The sequence below is a fragment of the Galeopterus variegatus genome, unplaced genomic scaffold (genome assembly GCF_000696425.1).
Source record: "Galeopterus variegatus unplaced genomic scaffold, G_variegatus-3.0.2 Scaffold3926, whole genome shotgun sequence".
Classification (NCBI taxonomy): Eukaryota; Metazoa; Chordata; class Mammalia; order Dermoptera; family Cynocephalidae; genus Galeopterus; species Galeopterus variegatus.
Genome location: NW_007730037.1, coordinates 67817 through 80016, shown reverse-complemented (window position 1 = coordinate 80016; position 12200 = coordinate 67817). Strand labels below are relative to the sequence as shown.

At 33.6% G+C, this 12200-nt stretch overlaps 1 protein-coding gene across 1 annotated transcript in view; it reads left to right on the top strand.

Annotated features, from left to right (window-relative positions):
• Positions 1–12200, top strand: part of LOC103601882 (liprin-alpha-2-like) — a gene marked incomplete at its 3' end in the record, with an annotated part of 184707 nt that overhangs the window by 121041 nt on the left and 51466 nt on the right. The window contains exon 2 of the mRNA XM_008586290.1: positions 4689–4790. Within this exon, the coding sequence (XP_008584512.1) occupies positions 4689–4790 (102 nt within the window). The remainder of the gene's footprint in view (positions 1–4688; positions 4791–12200) is intronic.

Sequence of the window (12200 nt, the reverse complement as noted above, 5' to 3'; positions counted from 1 at the left end):
GAAGGAAGGAAGGAAGGAAGGAAGGAAGGAAGGAAGGAAGGAAGGAAGGAAGGGAGAGAGGAAGGATTACAATAATACATTGAACTTTCAAAAAAAAAGAGAAAAGACTGTGGTTATTAGAGGTGGGAAAGGTGGAGGAAGAGGGAGGTTAGCAAGAAATTAGTTAAGAGTCACAAAGATTGATTACATTTATAATCATTAGTATACCAATTATCCTGATTTGATCAACACATATTTTACAAATGTATTGATATTTGAATCTGCACCTCACAAATATATGTAATCAATTGTGTTTTAATAAAAAAAAGTCAAAAAAAAAAAGAAAAGAGAGATGAGAAAATGGAAAGGTGGAAATGGAAATAGGAAAGAGAAATCTGTGGTGGTAGTTGCTTAAGACAGACCTTCTAAGAAGGTTGTTTTAGAGGGGCAGAATCACCTCTAAATCAACACTACCTCCAAGGAGGGAAACTAATATCACTTTAAGTGTGGCACTTTGGTGATGGGTTTTGAGAGCTAATTAATGATGAAATTCCTGATGTGCCTTGTACGTGACTTCTGTAAGTTTTATGGGGTCAAGGGCAACAACTATATTTAAGTTATCTTTATACCTTAGCACCTAGAACAGGGTCTGGTATGTGGCAGATGCTCAGTAAATGTTGGATGGGTAGATGGATAGTTAGAGTGATGACAAATTTGGTACAGTTGAGAAATTTGATGATAGTTTCCATTTTCAGCCAGAAGGAGTCAGTGTTTCAGAAATTAAAGCATTTGGACACAGAGGGGATGGATCATTTTTAGCTGTGTGACCTTGAGCAAGTTATTCATCCTTGCTAAGCTTCAGAATCCTCATCTGAAAAATAGAGAATAGATAAAGTAACTCAAGTAAAATATTTCACTTAGAGCATAGCAAAACAAAGTGCCACCTGCTTAAAATGGTAGTTGCTATTATTCTGTGAGTAATAAAGGTATTTAATTGTGAAAGGGCCATATTTTGGTTGGTTTCAATTTTAAAAATTGAAGTTGGTTTAAATTTGATGTGTTGGGAAGTAGGAAGCTCTGAAGGCTTCATGAGCTTGGAAAAGATATAATTTTCACAAACATCAAAGGAAGGAAAAATTAGAAAGGGTAAGTCTGTGGTCAGGAGAAAAAAAAAATAGTAATCTCCCAGTATGGCATGGATTGTATTGTCTGGGTTCAAAGCCCAGCTCCACCATTGACTCATGTGTAACTTTGGGCAAACAACTTAACTTCTCTATGTCTCAGTGAGATTTTAGTAGTTCATCAAAGTGTGTTATTAGGATTAATGAGATAATCAATATAAACTGTTTGGCAGAGTACCTGGCATATTGTAAGGGCTCAATCAATGTTACCTATATTTTCTGTTAGTATTATTTTTACAAGATGATGTAAGACTCAGTTCATATTGACAGTAAGAATGGAAAAGAGAAATGTTAGAGGAAAAATGTAAAAATGTTTAGTGGTTAACTCCATATGAGGTATCTGCATCTATTGCAGTCCCAGATATGTAAGACATAAGGGGGGGCGGATCATGGAAGGTAATTGTAGTATTGGTTATTTGATGCTTTGGGTAAAGAAAAAGGAGACTGCTAAATGCACACCAAATCAGAATCATATAAACCCAGTGAAGAACTAGGTTCAAAATGATATAGTGGAAAAGCACTAGACTGGTAGTCTGAAGAACTACGCTCAGAGCCAGCTCAATTCCTATCACTTGTGAGTTTTGTGAACTTAGATTTAACATCTTAGTAATTCAATTTTCTCAGCATAACGTAGAAATGAGACTGCCTTTCTATGTATTGAGAGAGCAAGATGAGATTATGAATGTGAAACTAGTTCCTGAAATTTTCTGGGAAATTATAAATGCAAGACTAATCTTATACATGGAAGCACTAAATAATCTGCTCAGAATCAGTGCCAAGACAAAACTGCCAAGTCATCTGTTACCAATAACACCTCAACGAATTTCTGTCCTCTGTTTTAAATATGTGATTCTTTGAGAGCACTTGTAGATTTATATTTTCTCTGATTCTCTAAGCACAAAAGCGTATTTCTCGAGTTTAGAGTTTTGATGAAAGAAATATATAGGAAGGCAATTTGTGGTAGTGGGCATGCTGATAGTATTAATCTGACCATCACATTTTAGAGTGGGCATGCTGATAGTATTAATCTGACCATCACATTTTAGGCACAAGTCGTGACAGTCAGCTTTGTACTCCATGAATATATATAACCAATAATTTTTTTTTAAAAGAACGAAAAAAATATATAGGAAGAAGCCAGAAAACAAAAATCACTTGTAATTTTACTACGTGGAGATGTTTAATGACAAAATTCTGTTTTGGGTTTTTTTTTTTTCCCCTATAGAATGCAAGCTAAATCTCTAGAAAGATAGACAGATATTACTTTTTAAAAATTGGTATGATGTTAAATGTACAGATTTGAATTGTGTTTTATCTAGTCAATATCATAATATATATGAGTATAAGATTATTTTAACACCTGTGCAAGTATGCTAGTAATATACAATACAGAATTTTTATGTGTCACTTCTCTTCTCCATCAGAAGTATCCAGTATAAAGAAAGTTTCACTTTTATAGAGATGGGTTTATTGTTTTCTACTTGTCACTTAATTTTGTACTCCACTTAAATAATATGCTCAGAAAGTATCGATAACATTTAAGCAGACAGCAATCGGGAGAAACATTTATCTGTAATGCTAGACAAAATGTAACAATGAACTCTTTCATCTAGATTCTAAGCTCTGAGGTCTTTTCAACTACCCTCTTGGGCTGAAGCCATCCAGAGAAACTCAACAAAATAAGTGGTTTGAAGCAAACAAAAATATAAACCCCAAACCTTTCCCAGCTTTGCATAATCATCATATTCATTTACTTTTAACTAAATTTACCTTCATGGAGATTAGGTTGATCAAACCTGTCTCCCCCATTTTTTGTTTTTCTTTTTTGATCTTCTGAGAATACCTTCTCAGCCTGGAGCTAAGTTTTCCCAAATACTTAAATATTTGATAAACATCGATTTTGCTACTGAGAATCACTCTAAAGGGTTTAATGACTATATGGATCTGTTTACTATTTTTTTTTTTTATTTAGATATTTGTTTATAAGGTAGACTAGCAAAATAGTTGAATTGGGTTTTCTGGTCTTCTTACTGAGTAATCTTTTCTGTGTCTATACTCTCCTCCTAGTGGTAAAACTCATATCATATGATCTGTGATCCCAATTTGGTAAAGGAAGCTATCGAAGATCCGTCCAAAGTTGCATTAACTGCATAAAGACAGGATTACTCCAGAACCCCCATTTTTTTTAGTAACAATATGACCCATTTTCATTTATTGAAAGTAAATATTATTTGAGCACCCGCTATGTCTTAGACACTGGTAGTATAGCAGTTAATAAGTCTAAGTCCTTGTCCAGATGGAGCTTACTTTTCAGAAAGACCGAGCAATATACAAATAAGAAAATCTTAGATAATGTTAGAAAATCTTAGGTATATTTATTATTTTGTATATTCTATTTATATTTTTGCATATTTTATTATTATACAGGTATATTCTCTTTCTTCATTTTGTTAAGAAATAAATAAGCTACTTAACTCTCTAAATAGCACATTTAGGAGAGTGTTGTGCTGCTGTTTTTTTGATGAACTACTGCACTCTGGGTGAACATTACTGTTGTAGGGGCCAAGTGAAGGCATCCCTTTCAAGCCCCCTGAAGGTTCTCTGAAAAATCACCTGATAAACACAAATTAATATGAAGCAAAGATATAACAAATTTTATTGGATCATAGTTTTATGTAACATGGGAGCCTTCAGAAGGAAGACCCAAAGATATACAGGAAATTGTCCACATTTATGCTTAGGTCCTATGAAGCAGGCACAGCCATGTAGAAATGTGGTTGGATAAGAAAAATATGATCTATTGCTAACAGACTAAGTCGGGAAATTCAGCAAGGCCTGTTTGTTCAGATTCTTTTTAGCCTCTCTGGGTAGCATTCATTCCTCCAGAGTACAGGGCATGACCCTTTATGACCTACAATCAGACAAGGTAGGTCAGAGAATTTCTTTATGGTCAGCTCTAAGACAGAAAGATGGGGGAAGAGCAGAGCCTATCTATGACCTGCTTTGGGGAAGAGAGATTCTACTAGATTCTATGGCTTGCCTCAGGGGAGGATGAGGCTGACAGAGAGGCCAGGGGAAAGAGGAAAACTTGACTTTTGAGGCTGCTTCAAAGCCTTCACTTTGGGGTATAGCTTTCTGGGCCCTAAGACTGTTTAGAAATCAGTGTAAAATATTTGGAGCTGTTCACAAGATTAGTCAAATTTAAATTAGTCTAGCAATAAGTTATCTTGCTCATGTTAAGTTAAGTGTGAAGTATCGGATATATTTTGAAAGATATTTTAGTACCAGTCTAAGCAGCATATTATAATAAAATGCATACGATAAATTTCATGAATTACCATTTTTTGAACAGTGGAATCAAGGTACTTAATAATAGCAATTTATATTGCCAGCCAACTAGGTCATTTTAGGTCATTATTTTTTCCCATTCTTTTCATTCAAAAGTTTATATTTTGAATTTTTTTTCCTGTTTCAGTTGATTTTTTAATATCTTAAGTATATCTTCAAATATCTTTATTCCCCTTCCAGGAATTTGCTGCACTGACAAAGGAATTAAATGCCTGCAGAGAACAACTTCTAGAAAAGGAAGAAGAAATCTCTGAACTTAAAGCTGAAAGAAACAACACAAGAGTAAGCATAAAGCAGCCTCTTCTTGGAATTAATTCTATATGTAGTTCAGTGCCTTATATATAATATACATGTAAAAGAAAACATATGCATTTAAGAATTTTACGAATTTTAACTCACAACTTGTAGTGAGTTACTTAAAGTAAAGGAGGGTATATTACAAAACTCAAAACAAAAAGACAGGAAACCTAAATTATAGTCTAGGCTACTAAATCACTATGTTGCCTTAGAAAATGCTCTTATTCTTCCTGGCCTTTACTTTATTTGACTTTAAAAAGAAGGCCTGGATTTCAATAACAGGTTTCAAACTTTGAAAAGGTTGTGTTGAGGGAGGGCAATACCTCAGAGGTTGGAAATGGGCAAGGGAGGAGAGGTTTGGAAGAGGAAGAAGAGTTTAAATTATGGGGTGCTCAGAGGGAGTAGCCTGGATTTGGTCTATACCTCATCCCAGCAAAAGTTTTATTCAAAAAGAAAAAAAGTGTTAAAAATGGAAAACCATTGGAACCAATATCTGCCAATGAAAAAAGGCATATCTTTACATTTTAGGTCTCCAAAGCAACTTCCATTTCTGATATTCTGATTTCATGAAACTCATGGAATTTACTACATTCTACTCTTAGAAACCCATGTATTTTATCAATCACATGACATACCATGCAACATTAAAGTTCAAAATTTCATCAAAGATACTACTTCTAGTTCAGAAAAAAAAGTCACCAAATTTCATAAAATATGTAAGTGTCATATTACCCATAAATGAATGTAGTTTCTCTACTAAAAGAAAGTAGAGAAAAACCACTTTTGTGGAGTTATTAAGTGAGTGAAAAATATCTTAATTGTTATTGCTTTAATAGATTAATGCTGAGAAAATATGTTATACTTAATAGCCTATTCATTTTATGTTTGATCTTAGAGAGTAATACAGAAATACAGCTCCACAGACTGTGAGCTTGTTCCTCTAATGAGAGATAGAATTGCATGCACAATGGTTATATGAACAAACTCAATTATGTCTTTATTCATCTTGGTCTTATTTTATGGTAAAGGGAAAAATACGTGCATACAATGAATTGGTTTTCATTTTATGGTAAAGGGAACAATAGGTGCATACAATGAATTGGTTTTACTATGATGAGCCAGTCACAAGGACTGTCTCAAATAAGGCATAACAAGGGTAGTTCAGATCATTTTATTAGGTATCAGGTAAACTTTCTGTTTCTCTTTCCCTCTATATATTTTTCCTGCCACCCCCTGTGTATTTTTTCAGCCCTTGATTTTTAACTCAACAGGGTGTTTCCATGTAAATTTAAATTTTATTTCTGCCATAAGATTTATTCTGCCCTATTCCACTATTTTATATTTTAATACTTTAGACTATATTCCCTGATATTATGCAGTATGGCCAAACATAAAAGTACGATCAGGAAGCTGAAAATGAAAGGAAATATAAACCTTTGGGCAGATTTCCAACTAAATCTTGCTTTTAAAAAGCACCAGAAACTCATTTATTAGCTATGTATGCATTTCTTTTTTGTATATCCTCTCTTTCTAGAGGACTTTTCTCCTTTCAGCACTCATATGAAGGAGATATTATAATTATCCCCATTTTGCAGATGAGACAAATGTGCTCAGAAAAAGTCAGGTACCTTGCCAAGAGTCACACAGTTAGTAAATAGCAGAGAAGAGATCTGAAAGGTAAGGTAAGACACTCTAAATCTAGAGCTGGTGTCCCTAGCTATGAGGTATCAACACTATTACTCAAGTTGTATCTATGAAGGAACTCAAAGATTTACTACAACTTAGAGGAAACATTGCCTAAGAGTCAGACTGCTGCAGTATGGTATGTGTCATTCCTTCATAACTTAACTAATTTCAGAGAACTAGGAGTTTTGACAACAGCATCCACACAACTTGCATCATATTAAACCTCGTGAGACTTAGAAGTACCTGCAGGTATTGCACCTGCAAGGGATCCTTGAGAAATAAAGGAAGTGAGGTTAGCTACACTTGAAATACCTTTCAGGAGTCAAAGTGAGCAAAAATGTCAAGTTCCTTTAGGATAAAAGAAATTAAAACCCTTAATTTTAAACATGAGTGATAGTTACTTAGAAAATATGGTCCCATTTGTTTATTTATTTATTTATTTATTTATTTATTTATTTATTTATTTGTGATAGTTACTTAGAAAATATGGTCCCATTTGTTTATTTATTTATTTATTTATTTATTTATTTATTTATTTATTTATTTATTTTTGCTGCTTGTGCTTTTGGGCTCATGTTCATAAAGTCTGTGCCCAGACCTAGTTGCTGGAGTGTTTCACCTATATTTTCCCTTAGTAAATTTACAGTTTTGGGTCTTATCCTAAACTCTTTAATCCATTTTTGAGTTGATTTTAGTCTATGGTGAGAGGTGTATATCTAGTTTCAGTATTCTGCATATAGATATGCAATTTTCCCAGCACCACTTGTTGAAGAGGCAGTCTTTTCCCCAAAGTAGATTTTTGCTGCTTTTGTCCAATATCAGATGGCCATAAGCTTGAGGGGTGATTTCTGGGTTATCAATTCTGCTCCACTGATCTGAATATCTATTTTTATACCAGTACCATGCTGTTTTGGTTATAATAGCTTTGTAGTATAATTTAAAGTCAGGTAGTGTTATGCCTCCAGATTTTTTTTTTTTTTTTTTTGCTCAGGATTGCTTTGGCTATCCAGGGTCTTTTGTTGTTCAGCAAAGGATACAATCAACAGAATGAAATGACAACCTACAGAGTGGGAGAAAATTTTTGCTAGCTATGCATCTGACAAGGGATTAATATCCATAATACAAGGAACTCAAACGATTATATAGTAAAAAACAAATAACCCGATTAAAACATGGGCAAAGGAGCTGAACAGACATTTTTCAAAGGAAGACATACAAATGGCCAACAGGTACATGAAAAAATGCTCAGCATCACCAGTCATCAGGGAAATGCAAATTAAAATTATATTGAGATGCCACCTTACCCCAGTTAGACTGGCTATAATCAAAGAGACAGTGAATAACAAATGCTGGCAAGGATGTGCAGAGAAGGGAAAACTCCTACACTGTTCGTGGGACTGTACATTAGTACAACCACTATGGAAAACAGTATGGAGGTGTCTCAAACAAATACAGATAGATCTTCCATATGATCCAGCAATCCCACTTCTGGGTATATACCTAGAGGAATGGAAATCATCATGTCGAAGGGATCCCTGCACTCCCATGTTCATCGCAGCTCTATTTACAATAGCCAAGACCTGGAACCAACCTAAATGTCCATTGATGGATGATTGGATAAGGAAACTTTGGTATATATACACCATGGAATATTACTCTGCCATAAAAAAGAATGAAATACTCCCATTTGCAACAACATGGATGAGCCTGGAGAAACTTATGTTGAGTGAAATAAGCAAAGCACAGAGGGATAAATACTGCATGTACTCACTCGTAAGTGGGAGCTAAGAGAGAAAGAAGGAAGGAAGGAAAGTCCACAGTGGTGCATTGTACTTGCAGAGGGAGAGAACATTCCTTGGGCTACCAAGTGGAGTTGGGGGCAAAGGGGGAGGGAGGTTGGGAATAATTGGGTGGGGGGCACAGGGTACAAATGCAATTTGTGGTAATGGGTATGCTGCCAGTATGAATCTGGCCCCACATCATGGGCACAAAGGGTGACAATCAACTTTGTATCTCATGAATATTCATAACCAATAAAAAATAAATGAAATGATTTTTTAAAAAAAAGAAAATATGAATATAGCTGGAAAACATTTTTATACCTTCCTTCAAGCAGTAATGTGGAAGATTTTTGTTCTTAATTATGTCAAGGAAAACAGATTTATGAAAACTCCCATGTGCAAAGTGTTGATTATATAACAGCTTCTTAAGTTACATAACCACCTCTCACAGTCCTCCAGCCCCTCCAAATATCCAAGGCTGAAAATCAGGCATATTTTTTCTCTTTCCCCCAAATACCTTATCAAATGTTGCTAAATATAACAGTTTTCACAGATTTATGTACTTGTTTCTCTTTCACATGTGTTGTTTATTGGGGTTTTTGTTTTGTTTTGTTTTGTTTGTTCATTTTTACTATAAACACCTACTTATTGGTTAGGGAGAGAAAGCGACAAGCTAGTATTTCCTTTTCACACCTAAAGAAACCTTGACAGGTGTTAGATCGTGAGAAAGTTTAAAGTAGTATTCTAATTTTAAGGGCTCTGATAAACTTGTGGCTATCTCCATGTTGAGTAGTTAGCATATGTTCATGAATTGAGATATAAAAGACAAAATTAAGCATGAAAAGACAAAAAGAACCCATGAGTGGATAGGATCGTTTGTGTTAATTTTAAGTGTCTTCAAAAACAAAACATCAGAAAGGGCCTTCCTGCATAACAATATTTTAGTAAATGATACCTTTTCCCACAATAGAAAATTAAAGTTTCAGTGGGAGTTGAATGTTTATCTAATATATAGAAGAGTAATAGTGATAATATAATAGTTAACATTAAGTGCTAAATGTTTTTCTAAATGTTTTGCATGTTTAACTCACTTTACCATCTGAGCAACTTCATTATCCCTATTTAATTCACTAGTAAGTGACTTGCCACAGTCCACATGGCTATAAATAACGCATCCTATTCCTATGCCACCCAGAAATCATACGTGATGCAAAGGGATTATGTTTAGGGAAGAGCAGAGTTTGTTCAATTTTCTGTAATTCAATCCTAATTTATTTTGTATCAGTTACATAGAAATTAATGGGCTAGGTATGTGTTTTAATTTCAGAGTTGAAAGTTATTGCCATGTATCACTTTGTCACTACAGAAACACCTGGTCCCCAAATAATTGTACACAACGTTACATTGAATTCAGGTCTAATAGGAAGGTGTATAGTTTTAGAAACTCTTACTGAATCATAGTAAAATAAAGGATTTAGATTACCTAAATCTTTTTTTCTAAGGCAGAACTTAGTCCAAAAAATTGCCAAAAATATGAGTGAATGAAAGAAATCAAATTGATCACTAGATTGCTCTTAAATCCAGCTGCTTCAAGAAATTAAATCAAAAATATCCAAATAAAATCATCCTAATATAATTCATGATTATACAAAAATCGAAATCTCAAAAATTAAGTGGATATTTACAGAAACATACAAAAAAGTTTTATTGTTTTATATTTTCATACTGTTAAAAATGTATGAAAAATGATGGCAAATTAAATCAAAAATATCCAAATAAAATCATCCTAATATAATTCATGATTATACAAAAATCAAAATCTCAAAAATTAAGTGGATATTTACAGAAACATACAAAAAAAAAGTTTTAATGTTTTATATTTTCATACTGTTAAAAATGTATGAAAAATGATGGCACACAATTTATTTCTAAAACTCTTCTGACCATACTTAGGCAAGCTATATTTACAGAAAATAACACTCCTGGTGTTACTTCAGCATACTCAAATTGATCAATAAATCATCAAAATTATCTGAATTAATGAAAAGGTAAAGGAAAACTGGGATTTTAATATAGTTATTGCCTATCAATATCACAGTGGAGAATATTTTTGTTGTTGGAAATGTTTCAACTGTTTTTATGGCTAAGGATCTCAAAGGATGGTTTATACTGTTGATAATGTTTTAGAATATATCTATTGTATGACTTAGAGAAAGAAGCTATGGTTTTGAGAGCTAGTCTTAACGTCAGTTATAAATAATAATCCTGTGATTTAATCTCATGGGTCATAAATTAAAAGAGAGAGACTCAATTTCATTTGAGACATTCCTTACTATGCCCTTACTTTTGTTTTGAGGCAAACAAATTATATTAATATATGTTAACATATAATTAGACATCTGTCATTAATAAAGAAAAATTTCCTGTTCTTGACAAACCTCTGCCTACAAAAGTTATTAATATCCTCTAAACATATTTCCTCAGTAAGTAGAAAATACAATCCAATTCAGAAAGGGAACACGTTAGCAGTTGAAAGCAGATGAGGATACTACGTGTGTGTACGTATACTTAGGTAGAAAAATGTTATGGTAGGACATGATAGATACAATACAAAATGAATAAGACATATGTCCTACCAACAATGTGATAATCAAGCACATACATAAGAAATAATATTTGAGGGTAAAGAATGTTGAGTGGGCTGAGCATGAAAGGAACCAGTTTAAATGTTTTCATTTTCAGATATTAATGTTGTGCTCTGTGACAATATTACAGTCGCCAAATTAGTCCACAGAGCAGTATATATTTCTACTTGAATGCCATTTGTAACTAAAAATAATTGTAGACCGGGTTGTATTGATTTCAGATCTAATAGGAAGGTATAATAGCTTTAGAAACTCTTACAGAATCATAGTTAAATAAAAGACTTAGATTACCTAGACCATCTCGTTTTGCAAAGCAGAACTTAGTCCAAAAAATTCCCAAAGAGGTGTGATGTGTGTATGTATTATGAATGTGTGTATATACCTGTGTAGTCTGTAGTCATTTAAAGCGAATTCCAATATAGGATTGATGGCCATTCACATATTGCAATCAAACAAGTGTTAAGCATGTGTTAAACACATTTTCCCAGGTATTGAGGAGAATTCAGGATAATTTAAATTGTTCAGCCCTTAAGGAGTCTGATTATATTAATAAAACACATTTGGTTTTCATTATTATGTAGATGAGAGTTACTAATTGCACAAAACAGAGTACAGCTGTACTCTGTTTTAATCAAGAAGACATTAATTAAGACATTTAAGAAATCTCTAAACTGAGCTTCCAGGCACAGTTGCTAGGACCACATTCCTTAGCCTTGTAAGTTTTTCTCACAGCCAAATCCCAAAAACACGCAACCTCTGCCACTACCTGTGTCAGCAAAATGGATCCCCAAGTCCAGCATGCTTCCTGCTCTGGCCCCCCTTAGACTCAGCCCTACGTGGGTGGTTCTGCTCAACTCTCTTAAGTCACATGTCTGCCACCTAGTGGTAAACATGGCCAAGAAGCGTTTCTTGGATCCTGTACTACTAGGAAGGTGGGATTCTATCAGATATGGAGAACTATCAAATATGGAGCATATTTTCAAAGATTTTGAGTAGTCACAAGTGAAAAATTTCCACTACAATCCACCTTTTGTTATACCTTTTTTCCTTATTAAAATTCTAAACTGCAGCAATACCAAAATGTGTCTGCTCAACAGTACAACCGAATTTCTTAGACAAAAAAAAAAAAAAAAAAAAGAAAATCATCTTTTCTCAAAAAAAAAAAAAAAAAAAAAAAACCCTTTTTCCAAAAAAAAAAAAAAAAAAAAAAATCCCCTTTTCTCAAAAAAAAAAAAAAAAAACCCAAAAATTTTTTTCCTAAATTCACCCAAATTTTTGGGGTT